Genomic DNA, 17,528 nt, shown 5'->3' on the forward strand with positions numbered 1-17,528 from the left:
CGCGAACTGCGCGTAAAATAACGAATGATATTCAGTTTCGCTTCTGACTGTGCTCCTTTTTATTTTGATAATCCGATTCCGATAGGAACGATTTATAATATTCATAATCACATTTAATTTTACCTGCGTTTTACCTGATCTCGCCACTGAAAGCGATATCTATAACAAAATAAGTGAATACAGCGTGTAAGAGAGCGTTAAAGTAGGTAAACGATCTAAAACAATAAAATATTTTTTTAAGATTTTTTAGGTAAATAACAATAATATAAATTAATAATAAAATTATAATAATATATAAATAATTAATATTTAGCCAGCCATAAATAAATGACAGCCTCCGTTTCTTAATTATCGTGAGAAAGCTGTCATAGATCGTTTCGATTCTACTTACGACGGCATTTAAATCATTACCGCGGATTAAAAAAAATTACGAATGGCACCTTGCGATTTTGTTCAAAGCCACTACGTCGCGCGTCTTCTTCTACATCTCCCTTTCGCCGGGTGGCATTATTCCGAGCCCTTCCCTGATCCGAACGAAGGTAAAACTAACACATTCGCTGCCGCGTCCGCGCGAACATGTCGCGTACACGTACTTATTTTACGCGTGCGTACGCGTAAAAGTAATGTCCACGCGTAGGTCTCCTGTTTTTTCCATTTCTTTCACTCGCAGCCTCTTTTAGCCCTTCATTTCGCCGTTCTCTCGGCCTTTGCCCTCCGCGGCGTTGTTCCTGAACCCGACAGTCGCCACCTGATACGCGCGCGCGCGTGTACGCACACGAGTCGGCGATTCTCTATCTGTGCACTATCTTTATTCATGGAAGCTGTTGCTCTTTCTCTCTCTCTCTTCTTCTCTTTCTCACACACTAGGTGCTCTGTTAGTCTCGACGTCGGAGGAGCGATTAGTATAATTAGTACTGCGCCGTGAGAAATAATAAACGTCATTATTTATAATCACGTGTGTTTCACATTTGCTTCTAAGAGAGAAATGGAAAAATCAATAACATGACGACGGAAATATTTTATTAAGTATTTTAGCGTAGCAGTTTCTCGACGAACTTTCTACATCGTGTCTTATTTTATTTTATTTTATTATATTTTTTTATAATAATTTAATGCGTTACTTAATAATGGCTTGATTAATAAAAAAATATTAATCAACTGGCTGTCATTTATTATAGCACGTAGAAAATACGTTCTAGTTTACGTCATTGGATTCACGTTACTTTCACCGTGTGTCTTCTGGCAGTAAAATGACGAATGCAAATGAAATCTGTGTCGCAAGCGTGAAGAAATCCCACTTTACATTCAATTATACAATTCCGATAAAGAAAATGATTGCATTGGCGACATCTGTTATCATTCCAGTATCGTCTTCTACTATATTAATTGTCGGTTAGAGAACGCAGGAAGCGAAGAAAAATTTGCAATTATATCCGTTTATAATCGAGAATCTTTTAATAACGATTAAATATATAATTAATAATTTTTTTTTCTTTTTTTTTCTACATTTATCTTTGCCGTTGCTTCTTTTGACTACCGTTGGTAAGAAATACTTCGCATTCACGGTTCAGAATGTATGCGATGATGATTGAGAAAATTTCTCCATTTTCGTCAATGATACTTGGCTGCGTTCGACTGCCCACGACGTCAAATAAATTATGCATACCTGTGACAGCCCGGCGAGGACAGCCTGACGTCACCAGCAGGTTAAAGCGATCTTTTGTCATCTTACATCTCCTCTTAATATGATGTCAGCTTCGGCAACTGGCTCGCAACCTTTTAAGAATAAACGGCGTTCCGTCGTCGAATTTAATTCGGATTTTTATCGTATTTTTTTATTTTATATTAAACACGCGTATAATAATAATTAAAATTTGTACAAACACTAATATAACGGTCGAGTGAAATTATTGTACGATGTTATTATCAATAATTATCAAAATAACTTTAAATTATAATAAAATTATAAATTAAGAGATACATTTGTCTCGTGCAGCTTGATACGTGTCATTATTAAAGAATTTCTAAAGGAAACTTTGTTATTAACTATAAACATCGATTTCTAGTTTAATGACAGGTTTCAATGTTGCAACAACGTGAGCGAAAGGAAAGAACAGTGCTAGGAGAGAAAAGAATATCAGACTTTAGACTTTAAGCATTTATTAAATCCAAAGAAATTTGTATGAGAAAGCTTTTAACAAAATTACAAGTACACGCTTTATCACGCAAAGTAATAATATTCAAATCCGCGAAGCGATATGTTAAACAATTTTTAATAACATTACTGCCCAGTCGCATACGTTTTAAATTTCGCAGCGAAATCTTTGAAGCTTCTGTTTTAATAAAAGTCGCTGTTTATCTGATCTTGAATCCCCTGGACGTTTCGTAATATCGATGATCTTTCAATCTTGGAGCACGGCGATCGAAGGTTTCCTTGGGTCGGGGACACCCAACAATTTGCGATCTATCGCGCAGGCGCACGCCCTGGTCCTGTCTACCCACGACGGATTCTGGCGAGTAGCGCAGCAAGTGTATGTAACCAGTCCTGGACGGACGGTCAATCCGGTGTCTCGTGGACGGCTCGCACAGTCAGGATTGATCGGTTGGATTTGACGCGTGAGCGAATTCTCGCCGGGAAGAAAACGAGACGGAGGAAAAAAGTGATCTGGCCAGTGTGCAAATATCGGATTACCCTTTTCTCGCGAGGTAAGAACCGATCGTTCTACGATATTTCCTTCGAATCTTTCTCTTTCTCCCTCGAAGATAATGTCAACTAAATTTATTTCGTTCGTGCATTTATTACATTCGGTATATTTGCAAAGGGGTTAATTTATCCTGCGAGTCGCGGACGGTTTGTAAATATAATTTGTATGAAAATCCGTGCGAGTAAATTTATAAAATAAAGAATAGTTAATTCATCGAAATATTTTTAAGTAAATCGTTACAGAGAATTAAATTTAAAAAACAAAAATTGCACGAGACAAGAAGAATTTTTAATGAATAGTAAAAGTTTATTCTGTTTGGGTATTATTACATAGTAAACAAATTAAATTAAATTTACTAATTACCACCCGACTAATTAGCGGCGTTGGAGTCGTCCAATTAACATTCATTATCTTAGCGGAGAACTGCCCTGCAATTATGTATCCATTCCTATTGAATTAATGCTAGTACTTCATCCTTCTATGTAGCAATTAATCTTCTGTCACTGAAAATGACTCAATGCTTTCGAACGACTGCAAACAGCGGCCGTCATTATGCCGCACATGTCGTTGGTTAAAACGCCGTGATTCTTTATGTTATCACATTGAAAAGGTCTACTTCAAGCTCGCCCACAAATTTTTTTCTTTTTTTTATTCCCCCGTCATTCCAGCGCGGAGGTAATCTTGCATAAAATCACTTCTCTCTTAAAGAAAAAAAAAGAGTAACATCACACATCACGTAATCGCGGAATAAACATTTTGCTCCGATACGATATCCATATAAGGAAATTCGGACTCTGCAGCAATCGTTCGCGAAGCACTCAGGTATTTGCGCGGGCAAATTTTACGGAGACAGTTTTTGACGGTAATTAAATTTGCAATCGGCTGGAACTTGTCTCCTCGAGCGTACGTAATACGGTGAGCAGATGATCGGAGATAGGCGGAAGGTCAAATCCCACTTTCCGTCTTCGCGGATCTCTCCATGTTAGGTGCGTTTTAAAGACCGCTCGGAATAAATACCGATAATGCATTATTCATGCGACACCGCGAATGTTACAACGTTCATTAAGAGCTTTGCGAGTGATGCATTATACATAAGAATAACATAAGAATAAAAGTTCGAAAATAAATGGAAATTCTTTGAAACAGTGGTACACGGAATATGGTATGGGCTGTAAATTATCTCGTCTTCATTAGCGCGGATGTTTAATTAAGGAAAGATGACAGTGGCGAACTGTCCGAGATTGGAAAACAAAATTGCCAATCTCGAAGTGGTTTTCTGCTTTTAATTTATTGATTGTTGATTAATGTTTTGTATCCGCTGGCATTACTTAGCAAGCGGTATATTTCTTTTTTTATTTTTTAAATATTTTTTTGCGAGGTACTTTGCAAATAAAAGAAAACGAGGTAAGTTTCTACAACTGAGGTGAGAAAAATGAGGACGCGGTACGACGAAAGTAGACGTAAAAATAGGCGTAAAGCCAAAACCACATTGGCTCGTGGCTTATAAAGCTTCTTAACGTTGGGTTGGCGCGCCAAAAATAAAATCGTATATATTTCTCGTCGGGTTTTTTTAATAATGTTAAGAAAAACGATAGCTTTTAATTTTATAATATTAAAAACGTAGAAAAAAAATCGAAACTAGTTGGAATTAATATTTTAGAAAAAAATATTTAAATAAAATGTAAAATAAATACATCTTCATATTTTTATACGTTTCAATTATTACATACGTACAACTAGTAAAGCCAGTTAATGGCAATCACGTGTAACTTCATCTTGGCACTATGCAGACGCCAAAATTCACGGTTCGTTTGTGCACGTTTGCAAAATAGCTTTAACAAGTAATCGTCAAAGTGCCATTAAAAAATCGCTGTTCGCGTAAAACGCGCCGACGGTTTGAAAATCTGTCCGCCGGGATGTAAATAACGGCATAAAGGTGGGATGGGTTATATTTAAACTGGTTAAACAAAGAACGAGGAATGGCGGCGGACGAAGAAGGAGATGAGAAAGGGAGATGAGACCGAGACGAGATGAGATGAGATGAGATTCCGGGGCGCCGGTTGGCTAGACCATTGCCACCCACGTGATGTCAAGTGTCATTCTTAAATTTACCCAAGATTTCATTCCATACTTTCCCGCTTTATCTCTCGCGTCTGCAAAATTTAATAAATAACCGGTGCAATTTGTTAATGGCTCAATGAGGTGCCGAAAAAGATACGTTATCGGATCACGAGCGTCAAGCTCGAGGCAGAGGCACAATTAGGGGAGCCTTCTTGAAATTAAGCGATTCGCAGTCATCGCCGTTTCGATTGACACGACAGCCTTGGAAGGCATGGTACAATGTCACTGACGATGACCGGCTAAACAGTCTGCTTAAAGCAGTTACAGTGTCCATTATGAATGGCGTAACTGTTGCGATTGACAATGTACAATACACGCGAGCTACGAATTTCAATTTCTACGTCTGATTGCGTTGTTCAGAACGCGCGTTTATTCTGTGTATTTTGTACAAAGCGCTTTTTACGCGTTTTAAATATATTTCGCGAAGACGGTTTCAGCAATTGTTATTCGAATGTATTAAATTTTATTATGCGAGGATTTTTTTTTCCTCCTCTGAACCACTCATCCACGTTTTAATTACGCCACTGCAACCGATACCGTTGATGAGAGCCGATCAAGTAGTTACGTGTGCTCTATATTAAACAGGAATGACGCGGCATGCTTTGAAGCCAACTTATTATAACACCGACTGAAAACGGAATCGCGATTAAATCCGTGTCTGAATAGACTCGTTATCCCACGCATTATATTTTCTTATTATTTTTTTTTTCTTCTGATTTTACAAATCTACTTGATTATTGAAATTACTAATAATGCATTTATTAATAACAAACTGTCTTTGATGGCGAGCTCGATGTCACGAGTGCAGAGTCATTAACAACGCATATGTCACAATCAGAGCGATTACCCGCGTACTTGTGCATACAATGCTGTAATTAGCCTTGATCTGCATTTATCCGACCTTGGACCAATTCGTCCGAACTCGCCTCCAACGAGAAATGTTTGCCCTTACCAAATTTGGGCGTCGTATCCTTTTTTCTTCCACCGCGGCCGATAGAACAGAATCACTTTCCCAGTAATCGCCATACGCATTTCGAGAAACGGTTCGGCCGACCGACCGACCGGCGTTTCGTGATTTCGGTTATACGAACGCGTATATACTTCTACAGCCGCCGATTCTTAGAAGGCCTCCTTGGCCCCCTGGCCTCATTCGACGCCTCCACCGGAATAAGTAGACGGAATAAGAGGCCACATGGTATTTCCGCCGATTTAGCGTCCAGCTTTATCCCGTTCCTGTTTATATATTTAAATTTATTTATATTCGAATGGATCGTTATCTCAAAACGTCTCGTTAACGGTTCTTTATAAAGTGTAACGCTATATCATTCGATAACGCACGTGAAATGTAAAATAATTTAAATTTACGCAATTTTTCCTTTCGAAAAAAAAAAAGTAATAATAATAAATTTGGTTAAACGGTCAGTAATTCGTGAGGAAACCGCCTCTGCGACGAAGATAAAAATCGTGAGCGACGGAAATCAGGAAACCTCCACCCACTCGGACCTAAAACTGGCCGGCCTGGTCGTTGCGCGAGTCTCGCAAACCGGCTTCGTGTAGTGCGAAAGTCTTTGCGAAAGTCCATGGCTCTCTACAGAGATCCGAATCCTAATATCAATTCTATTTATAACTGTGCACCTCTACAAGTAGCGCGTTGCAGCGAGAAGTAACCATTTGATGCTGCGACCGTTTCAATTACGCCGGACGCGCTCCGCTATCTTATCTTCCGGATATTCGGGATAAATGCACGAAACTGATGACGAACGACAAAATTGATCGAGTCCGTCAATCAAGCCGCTCGTGTTACAGATTTCGTGAGGCAGGGCTTAAGAAGAACACAATGTCAGCTGCCGTGAGGGAGCGAACGTCGACGCACACCAGCAGAAAGTTTGTGAGTCATGGCGGTCCTATATCTGGCCAGGGAGCAGCCACGGCCAGCAGCCTCGAAAACAACTTGGGTAAACCTTTAAATGTGCCACCAGAGCTGTAACTCTATCCATCTCGTTGTTCATTTCCGCTTCTCTTTCTTTTCTTTTTTTCCACCGAGCGAGCTCGCGATCCTTCTCGCTCTCAAATCTCGGTATGAATTAATTGTGCTCGCTCGACGACGTGACGCAATTTATCTAACTTATAATGACGTAATACCCTTTAGAATCGTGTCAAAATAATAAGAGCTTAGTATTAAATGGTACGCGATGGTATTTTAATATCTGCCAATCGGTTAGATATTCGAATTAATCTTTTTTTTTCTTCGTTAAGACGTTGACACGTTAAATTGATTTATTTGGTTCTTTCTTTCAGACGCACTTCTCGAGGATTTGCAGACGAGTGTCTCGAGAAGTGCCACTCCTAGCCGAGACCGATCACTCTTATCCCAAGTCGAATACAGGGTGCCTGCCAACGCCACTAAAGTAATCTCCGAGAGCAGGTGAGAAAACAGTAACTGCAGGAAGCTCCGTAGCGACCGCGTTCTTTCGTATAAAAAATAAGTTAAGGAGATACGTGGATTAAAAATAATTTTTCAGGCCCATATCTCCGTCTCGCTCGAGGGTGACCACCACCGAAAAGTTCGTCAGCACCGGTCCAACAGGAACCCCAAGCGGTATACCGGGACTCGAACATCTGGACGCTGAGCTGCAAGATGTGAGTTCTTAAATTAAAATAACGCTTCATCAAAAGAACGTAATTTAAATCCGGTTTATTTGTAAAGTTTTTGTATTTATAATTAATTAAAGATCATAAAACTCGTGGGAAAAAATAAGAAATATACATCGTATATAAATCAAATTTAAAGAGCGAGTTACGGTTTTCTTGTTCTTGCCGGCGTAAGAAATGCATAACAACTTGAGGATAAAATCTAGGAACAGGAAAGGAAGATAATCTTAACACGCGGATGAAATCACGTTACTCGTTCTTAAGCACCAAAAAAAAAAAAAAAAAAAAAAAAAAGAGATGAAGAGAGAGAGAATGCGTTGCGTGATTAATGCATGCAAGAAACTAGTTTCGCATACTGCCATGCGCCCTTACCGAGACCACTAGATGTGCCGTCGAACGGAAAAAGACTATTTCAAGCACCTAATGTTAATTGAGTGAAGTATTTTAATAGCACAAAAAATTGTTAATGCAACTCGATCGAGAGAACTTAAAAAGAAAAAAGAAAAACGACACGAACTATATTTAACTAATTTTTTAAACTGAACTTTAAATTATTAAAAAATTACAGAAGTACGTAGATTAATTGAAAATCGATTAGTGCTGGTGAATTTTACCGTGCTCGTTTATCGGCGACGTTAATCACCGGCGTTATTATTAACAGACCTCCAACACCCATCGTACTATATAAATCAAACGCAATAGATTGTTAGACGCAAAGGATGAAATCACTTCCACGTTAACGTTCACCGAGCTTTATGCGTCCCGCTGGACGCGGCGGCTCCAATTATTTGCCACGCAGATTGCATCGTGCATTTGCCCCCGGGTTGCAAATGCCAGTGCATCTAGCGAACGTTCAATGCCACCTTAAGCTACATTAGACACCGCGCAGAATAATCGAGATCGCTTTTGTAGTTGAAATAACTGCTGGAATCAATCTAGCGTTAAGCAAAAATAGATTCGTCGCTCGTAATTGCATTATAATAGCCCGCACAACTGTCTAATTTGATGTCAAATTATGGTCGTTCGATGACCACAATTACGCCACTCCCTCGCTTTTGTTCTTGCGAGCAACGAACTCAGAACTTTTCACTTCCAGATAAAAGAGAATATGAAGAAATGCGTTAAAACGCTTCGCTCGCTAATGATGTTCGAGACAGCTACGTAATAGTAGTAATAATATTACCATTTTACGCGACACGCTAAACATTAGAGGATCACGGCGAGGCACGGAATCAGTCTTGCGTGTAACGGGGGAGGCTTCGAGGTAGATAATTGCAACGTTCGCTAGTCGTATGGCTCGTAATCCGACGTTCAATGAAAATAAATTGGTTTGCTCTTACGCTCCTCCAGCCGGATATATCTTCGAGTTAATGGACATTAAGATCCTCCGAGCGACCCCGTCCATCGTTATCAGAAACGATGGAATGTAACGTAATAATTTACAAAACTTCCAAAGTGCCTCATTTACGTGTTTTTCATAGTACGTGAAAGCGCCCGTTAAATGCGCCGTGCAAAATGATCTTTAAAGTGCCGCAATTAGAGCTTCATCGTCGGTCTTTTTTAATAGCTAGAATATTAATTATCGCACGTAGAACCTGTGGGTATTTTCCGAGCGAGACAATCCACGGCCGCGAGCTGTTTCCGCGGAATTCAGACGCTGTTACCGTTCCGCCCATGCTTCGCACGTGAGACAGTCACAATCAGAGTCTTATAAGGAGAGTCCGGCGCCGATACTGCCCACGCACTGCGCGCACTAATTTGTTACGATCGGATCGTTGCTATAAAAACGGATGACCTGAATGCTTATGCATACCGACGGCGAGATTCTGCATTCGTGACGTCTGTCTTCCTCTTATGTTCGCAGGTCCAGCCCGGTCAGACTAAGACGGTGGCCTACAAGCAGGTGATGTACCACTACAACAAGGACTTGGACGGCAAACCAGGTATTCACGTCTTTCATTATGTGCTGAGGGAAATTTATAGTAACTTCTGGTTACCATAAACCGCGCGAATATATAATTTAGCGAAGTACATGTTACGTAATATTGCCGGGTGTGCTGTGGCTGTAGAACACGGAACGTAGCCGTCGTCGTGGCGATGCGGATTCTTATCGGATTCCTTGAATTAACCGAGACAAGTAATACCGTGGGGTCGCGGTATTACTGAATAGCTCGCGAACGTGAAACGGTCAAGGAAGGTAGGAGAGCCGGTTGTTCATGTCACGCCTTTTATGGCGCGCAACGGCCTTGCTGGTTTACGGTTAATTGACAGTGAAAAAAATCAATTTTATCAAATTCGAGCGGTCTCCGTCGCGGTTCTAGCTGCAATTAGTACGTCAATTAATTTAGAGTTAGTTTGTCGACGTTTTTATATTAATACATTTCGTCCGGGAGTACATTCGCTTGCCACATATTCTCGTCAAATATTCTGAAACTCGAAAATAAAGAATCTTCCCGAAACCTTTTTTTTTTATCTCCGTTGTAAAAAGAAAAAAAAAAATAATAATAAGAAAAAAGAAAAAAAAATACCGCGTTGAACGTACAAAAAAAATCTCTGTATCTCTGTATTTGGCAGAGACGGTCGTAGCTCATGCTCTTTGCGGTCACGCATAATACACGAACGTATCCATATTAGGCCCGCTTATGGCAAAAGGCTGACCCGATTTCTACGTGTCTCCGCTGCTCTCCCGAAAGAAAGAACGAAAGGTGAGAGAGAAAGGTCGCGGGAGAGGTGCTGAACTAACAGAGGACAAGCTCGGGCTATTACGTTGGAGGATCAAGGACCGTCGTTGAGAATATTCGTTAACCAGGGATGTTCGTGCCGGCGTGCAGTAAAATACTGCAGTTAACACCACGACCCTGTAGGATCGAATAACGTAAATCACTTTACGATGGCAGCTTATTGGCGCTTGATTATTTCGAGCGCTTTACAAATTGGCATTAATTTAGGAACTTTTATCGCGCTGTTGTTCCAGCGCCCTATCATCGCGTCTTTGGCAATCGCAATGATAACGTACTCGATGATTTATTGTTTCAGACTCATGGGGCGTATCAGAAAGCAAACCTCTCGCTGCCGCGCCCTTGATGTAAGTGCACAACTCTACTCTCTCATAAAATCCGAAATACCTTCGCTTTCTGAATGAATGCCAAGCCGACTCGGTCGCGCAACATGTATTTCCCGTTAAAATAGAAATAAACTCATATTTCTCAATTGCTAGTAATTTACGGGTGAAAGAAATTTATTGCCGATGATGTAAGAAATTTTATTGTTGATGATCCGTGTATGTGTATTATATTTATAACTGATAAAATTTCGGAATATAAATAAATTAATATTTCCACAGGGACGACATTCACGAGAGAACTTACGAGGAAACCAAAGCTGCAGTCAGTCCATATTCGTATCAGAGTCCAGAACCAGTTATTAAAAAATCAGTGGTCAATAGAGAATTGGTGAGTAAAATAATATTATCATAAATTTTAAACGAGATGAACAATTAGCATTAAATATCATTGAATGTTTTAGGTTTATGGCGACAGTTCGTCTCATTCGAAACCAACTTCTCCTCTTCTAGGAGCTCATAAGGATGTCAAAATTATTCACGAGACAAGTGCGTAATTAAAAAAGAAAAAAAAAATTATAATTACCCTCCGAGTGTCAAAATTTAAAGTAAATAAGTGACTTTTTAATTTTTAAGATTACCAAACTGAGCCACGGTCAACTCAAAGCACGCAAGAATATAAAACCGTCGAGTACGTGCCGGTTCCTTCGCAAAGCCCGTCGATACCGATCAATCTGGCGCCCGGGCCGAACACAAAGGTAACCACCACCATCAAGACGTACACCTACGAGCTGCCGGGGTCGCCGGATACGTATTTACCAGGTAGCAACGTGTCAGGGAGTGTCGTGCTGCCCGGTGATCAAATGATTACGTACACCGTGCCAAGAACTAGCAGCACTACCACGGACAAGACGATCGCCTATCAGACCGTGACGGAGAACGTGCCGAGTCCGCCGATCAGATATTCGCCGACCGATGTCACCAAGAAGTCTAAGACCATACACAGGGAAGCGAAGTTTTACCGCGAGGAGCACGACCAGCCCTCTTACACTTATCGCAATACAACTCCGACGAATCTGGAGAGCAAGACCACCGTGACCGAGAAATATTACAGCGTCGACGGTTATCCTAACGGCCACGGACCTGGTGATCGCCCGGATTACTCCGGGAGCACGATATATCAAAATCAACCGCCTACCGTGAGCGAGACTACGCGCACCAGAAGCATTAATCGGTACGAAGAGTACAGATCGCCGTCCGGCGGACGTTATCCCGACAAACCGGATACTCCCAAGTCGAGCTACTATCCGCGACAGGACACTTCGCCGCAGCCCGGCACCACGATTTACAAGTTCTCGAGTAAAAATGCCGACGACCACGAGGTTCTCTTGCCGAAGCCGTTTCCAACCACCCAAGTATATCCTGCAAAGCCGGTTGCCAACGGCGAAGGACCTCCCACGAAGCTGGAAGATCTCATGGCTTCGTTCTCTGACTCCGAAGTAAAATAATTAACATTTCGCATTATGATTATTTGCATAATCAATTTAAACAATTTAAAACGACTTATTACTCGATGTAATTTGTATTTTATTTGTTCAGCGAGAAGTATTGGAGGATATACAGAAGCAAGAGCGCAGGAGCAAAAAAGAAACGTCGAAGAAAGAAGTTGATTTCGTTCCGCATACGCCACCGAAAGTAAAAAGCAAAAACGTTGCCGGACCTCCGGTATACTATCCTCCCGGCTCGGCGGAATTCACCAAGAAGGAAGAATCTAGTGCGGCCATGTCGCAATCTAGCGTAAGACACGTTAATTTATATTTTAAACTTATTAATTCATATTAATTTTGGTTTTTATTTTTAGGGAGGATGGCAAAAGGCCAACGAAAAGTATGAGTACGAGGCTTCTAGTAAAAGTAAAAGCAAAAGCAGCAAAGGAGGTGGTGTCGTTCCAGTTTGCCTCCCATTATGCTGTGCTTTGCCATGCGTTATTATGTAACTTATTATTCTATTAACAAATGAAGCACATGACACACACGATATACATATGTTATCGTAACATAAACGAAAGAAATTAGAGCAGCGAGATTAATACAGAGGTAATCTTAGAGCAGTTTTATAAATTTCATAATTTCTTCTTGCCATATAAAATCCGTGCATTTTATCTGCACGTTACGCTTTCTCATCCTTTTCTTTCTTTAAATATAAATAAATACGAGTTAAAGTAGTTATATGTATGTATTAATATTTAATACATGACAATTACGTAATAAGTAATTGAAACGACTCACGTTGCTGTACGAAAGTGGATGAAAGCTATTTATTTTACTTTTTATTATTACAAGTATTATTTTTCAGTGACATTTATTAAAAACTTTTAAGTAAATTACAAAATAACATTTGCTATAACGAATCACAACTTAAAAAATCTTACATCTAGTGCCTTCTGTACATTTTTAAGTCTATGTATTTTACGATATTAAATTATACACGTAAACGAAAATTAAATTTTTATTAATAGCACATAATATCTTAATTAAAATTTTTACCAATGCGTAAATGTATTTTTTTATATTTCTTTACATGGTTTGCTGCAATATATATCTTTTAGGTAAAAAATATAAATATACGTCATATTATTGGCTGTCTAAATCAAATTATAAAATAATAAAAATAACGCACAAGTAATATCACTTTATACATAAATACATTAAACTTTAAATTATTCTATAAATTATTTTGTAAAGAAACCGACTCGTTAATGATAAAAAAAATTAAATATTGTAAGTAGGTTATACTTTAATTATACCACACTACCGTGAATTATGGTGCTATAATAATTTTAGTATCAAAGAATTATATTAAATGGAAAATATTACTGCGAAAACAATCGTGCATGTAAAATTAAATGTGGCTATAAATATTATCTGTAACTATATGTAAAAACGGTGTCGTATCGTGACATGTAACACCGCATAGCATACGTATAAATGTAATAACAAATTGTACTTTAATAAATTCAATATTTCTAAGCCATGCTTTTTCATACATGCACTTTGTCCAGACTTTTCGGATAAAATGCTTTTTAATAAAAATAAACTGCATATACAATAGCCACGCAAAATATAGAGTCCTGAAAAACAATTAAAATAAATAAAATATATGTATATTAAATTGAATTAAAACATACATCCCTTACATTAATAAAACTGTCATAGGCGTATGTATCAGCTTCTGCATCCCATATACATCTTGTACCTATTTTTACACCAGCACCATGTTGCTGTCCTAAAACAACGTTGACGACGTACTTGTACCTATTAAACCGCAAGTCTGTAAACACATCAAAATATTTAATCATGTAAGTTGTAAGTATATGCAAACAAAAAACGAAATAATTTTACCTTTAATTTTTCTTTCAATAATATCTGCTATATCTTTGGTCCACTGGCTGGCTGCCTCGGCATCGTACGACTTCGTAGCGAGTTGATCAAAAAGTACATCGTGTATTATCTCTTTCGCACTTAGAGGCTTAAACCTATGTTAGAAAGATGCAAGTTTTAATTATACTTCTAATCAAATTCAAAACGTTAACTGTGTTAATGATCAATCTTAAACTGCATACTTTTCCTGAAGGCGTGGTCGAATTTGATAAACTGGCTGCTGAGCGGTCTTCTCAGCACCTTCAAGAACTTCAAAATTCACGTGTTTCTTTTCTTCTTCCTCTTCCTGTGCCATATTTGCTGCTTTTTGCACTGTGGTGTGCTTTACGGATTGCTGCATTCGTCTCGCTTCCGCCATATGTGACAGTAGACAGTTTTCTGTTAAGTTATCCTGTTTGTAGTCATGTTCAAAATTGTTTGTCTATCCACAGTAGCAACTAGCAACTCGTCAGCTGTCTCGCGTAGCCAATGGTAACTGATGGTAACCACTAAAGATACATAGCATGCTTACACGCTATATTTTGTCTGGTTGATGTAGGTAGAACGGTACGAGTATTATACTATAGCATGGGCAAGTAAAGTTAGGTAAAACGATAAGAGAAAGCATCAAAGAACTTCTGTCCTTTACTGCGCGCGCATTAGCAACCTGAATACATGTAATAGATTGAATAAAAACAAATTTAATATTTAAATATTCATAGGTAATCTTATCAAATAATTATTCTTAAATAAATATTTAATGTTTTCGATGATAAAACTGTTATGCATAAAATAAAATGAGATGTGGTGCTTGTAGCTCAAAAAAATTGAACATTATTACTTAATTTAACATTATAAATTTTCCAGGAATAAAAATATGTTTCAGGTAGACAGTAGGATTAAAGAAAAATCACTTTTATAAATGAAACTTAGCGTGTCTCATTAAAAATCGTTTTTATTATGTATCTTTTTACATTTAAAGTCTTCTTATAGTCGTAAAAAGAAATATTATTAACTTATTAATGACCGCAAAATTTAGTCTATAAATAAAATAGAGTTGCTTAATACATCCATGTTTAAATAATTTTTTTTTGTTGATTTAATTAAAATCCAGATAATTCTGTGTTAGAAGGAAAAAATGAGCGTAGTAGTTGGCCTCGATCTTTATCTATATACAGTGTCTTCCGTTTTACCATTATTTCATGTTCAAGAGTACCTCTCGCCTTGACCAACTCTGCTTGAGATTCCTCAGAATGTTTTAATTCTGCCAGCATGCCAGACGTGTGTTCGCCAAGTAATTTTACTTCTTCGACAAGACTGTAAAATATAAAAAAATGTTTTCAATGTTGCAACACCATTTGCTAGATTATTTCTTTATTAGTGACTTACCCAAGTTGCGGCATATCTCGACAGCTCTCAACATTTTGCCGGTTCAACCTATTATCTAATCTCGTTTGCGCTAATTTCATAGCATTGTTTAACCCTTTCGACGTGTCCCGAAGTTCCTCGATCAGTTTTTCCTTACTCGCTAATTCGTTCAAGCACTAAAACCAAAACCATAATTTTTCTCTCGCTATTTTGCATAATTATTTCCATCTGTAGCTACATTTATTCGTTACATTCACGAATCTTACGCGAAGCAATTCTTGTTCCAATTGTTGAAGACAGTCTTGAGTAAGTTTCACGTTCTCCGCAAGAGCAATATCAACACGAATTGCTTGATCACGTAGATCTTTAATAGATTTGGCGTATACGTCGTACAAAGTAGTTCTAAGTATTATTGATCTTTGCCTAGCACTTTCGCAGTCAGTTAATACCTCTCGGGTGAAGTCTTCGTAGCTTGTAGGAGTTGATTGACTAAAAAAAAGAACAGAAAAGAATAAAAATATTAGTTACGTAAATAAATTATATAAATAATTGAATTATGTAAATTAATTACAGCAGAAGTTTGATACTAAAAGTAGTGACATTATTTAAAAAGAACGTAAAATATCGAAAACTGACATAGATACATAAATCTAAATAGATACTGTAATTATCATTATTTGTTAAGTTTTAATTTTAATCTCTTTGGGGCTTCGAGTGTTTTTAAGAATTTATGTTAAAAACAGATAAGCAAAATAAGAAGATGTACACGATAAATATTGCACAAAGAGATGTATGATACGTATAATACATAAGATTAAATTTAAAAAAGCAAAGCGCTTAAAAATTTGTTTACAGCATTCTGTCGCCAGCTTCGTTTACGTAAATCGCCAACTTACTCGGCTGGAAATCTCGTAGCTCCAGGTTTCCACAACAACAGTGGAGAGCTATTAGACAAATTCGCACACACGGAATCTATATTATAACTATGAATTTTGTCAGACCAATCGTTCTCCGCTCGCACCTTCATAGACCTCAGTTCGATTATTTGCGTCTCGATTTCCCCGCGTTTTCTGTCCAGCAGTTCTCGTATCTCAGAACAAAGCGCTATTTCCTGAAACATAATACGATCTTAAGATGCGAAAGGACAGTTGCTTCGGCAAATTAATCTGGGGACCAACCTTCGTAAGCTGCTCTTCCACGTTATCGCGAACGAGATCGGCATCCAAGCGGGCGGAGCGCAATTGCAAAAAGTCGCTCGCGATTGATATAGGAATAATGAGCACCGACAAAGATCGTTGCACTCGACGACGATCAGCCTCTAATAATTCCATCTCTTCTGCAATTGCGTTAATTGTATGCTCCAGTTTCGCCTTCCAGTGGTACACCACGTTGGCCCGGGTTTTTAAAAGATCCGTCGTTTCCGGTTGCACCTTGTTGGCCGCCGCGAACGCCTGGTCCACACATTGTTTCGCATCGGCGGTTGTAACTCTAAAAAAACATTCAATTTTACACATTATTATAATAATAAATGCGGGAAGAATTACAGAAGACCAAGTTAAAAATCTCTCGCTAATGAATCCACGAGTCAAAATCTAAATGTATCAAATTACGTACTGGGAATTGCAAATTCGCTCGTTTGATTGCTGAAAAACACTCGAATTGTGCGCGCGCCATTCACTTGGTCCATGGCGAGTGATAGAATATCGATCTGCGACCGGTCTCAAGCCTGTTATTCCATCTTCGCGAGAGCAGGTAACGCTGCCTGTGGCCCAAGGACCAACGGGTCCCATTGTATGCTCCGGTTTCAACGGATATCCATCCTTGGGCTGAGGTAAGAAAGGTGGAGGCTTCTCTACGCTGTCTCCGCAACCACATTCGTGATCCATTGTGACGCATAGCTGCAATAAAATTTATCATAAATCCAAAAGTACATGTGAACGTGCAATAATGTAATAAACGCAGCTCTTTTCTTAATTTTTTTTTTACTTTTTTTTGTAAGTTTTAGAACGTACCTCGCTTTGTTGTTGCGAAACCTGCTGCGGGCTATTAGCAGAGCACTTATGCTCGTTCGGAATGTCCAACATTTTATGTAATAATTGGTAAAGGATAATGCACGTGACGTGTTTTAGTTATAAAAAAAAATGTTAATTGTACCAAACGCGGAATAAGTTTGTATTTTTCAAATGAGTCGTACGTCCACGC

At 38.7% G+C, this 17,528-nt stretch overlaps 3 protein-coding genes across 3 annotated transcripts; 1 reads left to right on the top strand and 2 right to left on the bottom strand.

The window, feature by feature from the left end:
* The first annotated feature begins 2,526 nt into the window (after nucleotides 1–2,526).
* Nucleotides 2,527–13,175, top strand: LOC139103529 (soluble scavenger receptor cysteine-rich domain-containing protein SSC5D). The gene is made up of 11 exons (XM_070658305.1): nucleotides 2,527–2,706; nucleotides 6,633–6,781; nucleotides 7,125–7,251; nucleotides 7,349–7,466; nucleotides 9,343–9,421; nucleotides 10,515–10,563; nucleotides 10,822–10,930; nucleotides 11,004–11,088; nucleotides 11,176–12,038; nucleotides 12,139–12,336; nucleotides 12,401–13,175. Exons 2-11 carry the CDS (start codon nucleotides 6,664–6,666, stop codon nucleotides 12,533–12,535), a joined length of 1,881 nt encoding a protein of 626 aa, XP_070514406.1. The 5' UTR covers nucleotides 2,527–2,706; nucleotides 6,633–6,663; the 3' UTR covers nucleotides 12,536–13,175.
* A 427-nt stretch (nucleotides 13,176–13,602) lies between these two features.
* LOC139103532 (dynein light chain Tctex-type protein 2B) lies at nucleotides 13,603–14,639 on the bottom strand. Its single transcript, XM_070658309.1, has 4 exons — nucleotides 14,162–14,639; nucleotides 13,941–14,074; nucleotides 13,736–13,869; nucleotides 13,603–13,669 (listed from the first exon to the last, which is right to left on the bottom strand). Exons 1-4 carry the CDS (start codon nucleotides 14,335–14,337, stop codon nucleotides 13,622–13,624), a joined length of 492 nt encoding a protein of 163 aa, XP_070514410.1. The 5' UTR covers nucleotides 14,338–14,639; the 3' UTR covers nucleotides 13,603–13,621.
* A 256-nt stretch (nucleotides 14,640–14,895) lies between these two features.
* Nucleotides 14,896–17,449, bottom strand: Tektin-a (Tektin A). Its single transcript, XM_070658306.1, has 7 exons — nucleotides 17,339–17,449; nucleotides 16,941–17,224; nucleotides 16,505–16,814; nucleotides 16,223–16,437; nucleotides 15,593–15,815; nucleotides 15,348–15,502; nucleotides 14,896–15,275 (listed from the first exon to the last, which is right to left on the bottom strand). The coding sequence occupies exons 1-7, from the start codon at nucleotides 17,408–17,410 to the stop codon at nucleotides 15,062–15,064; spliced, it is 1,473 nt and encodes a 490-aa protein (XP_070514407.1). The 5' UTR covers nucleotides 17,411–17,449; the 3' UTR covers nucleotides 14,896–15,061.
* Nucleotides 17,450–17,528: the final 79 nt, after the last annotated feature.

This window comes from Cardiocondyla obscurior, linkage group LG06, assembly GCF_019399895.1.
Source record: "Cardiocondyla obscurior isolate alpha-2009 linkage group LG06, Cobs3.1, whole genome shotgun sequence".
Lineage (NCBI taxonomy): Eukaryota > Metazoa > Arthropoda > Insecta > Hymenoptera > Formicidae > Cardiocondyla > Cardiocondyla obscurior.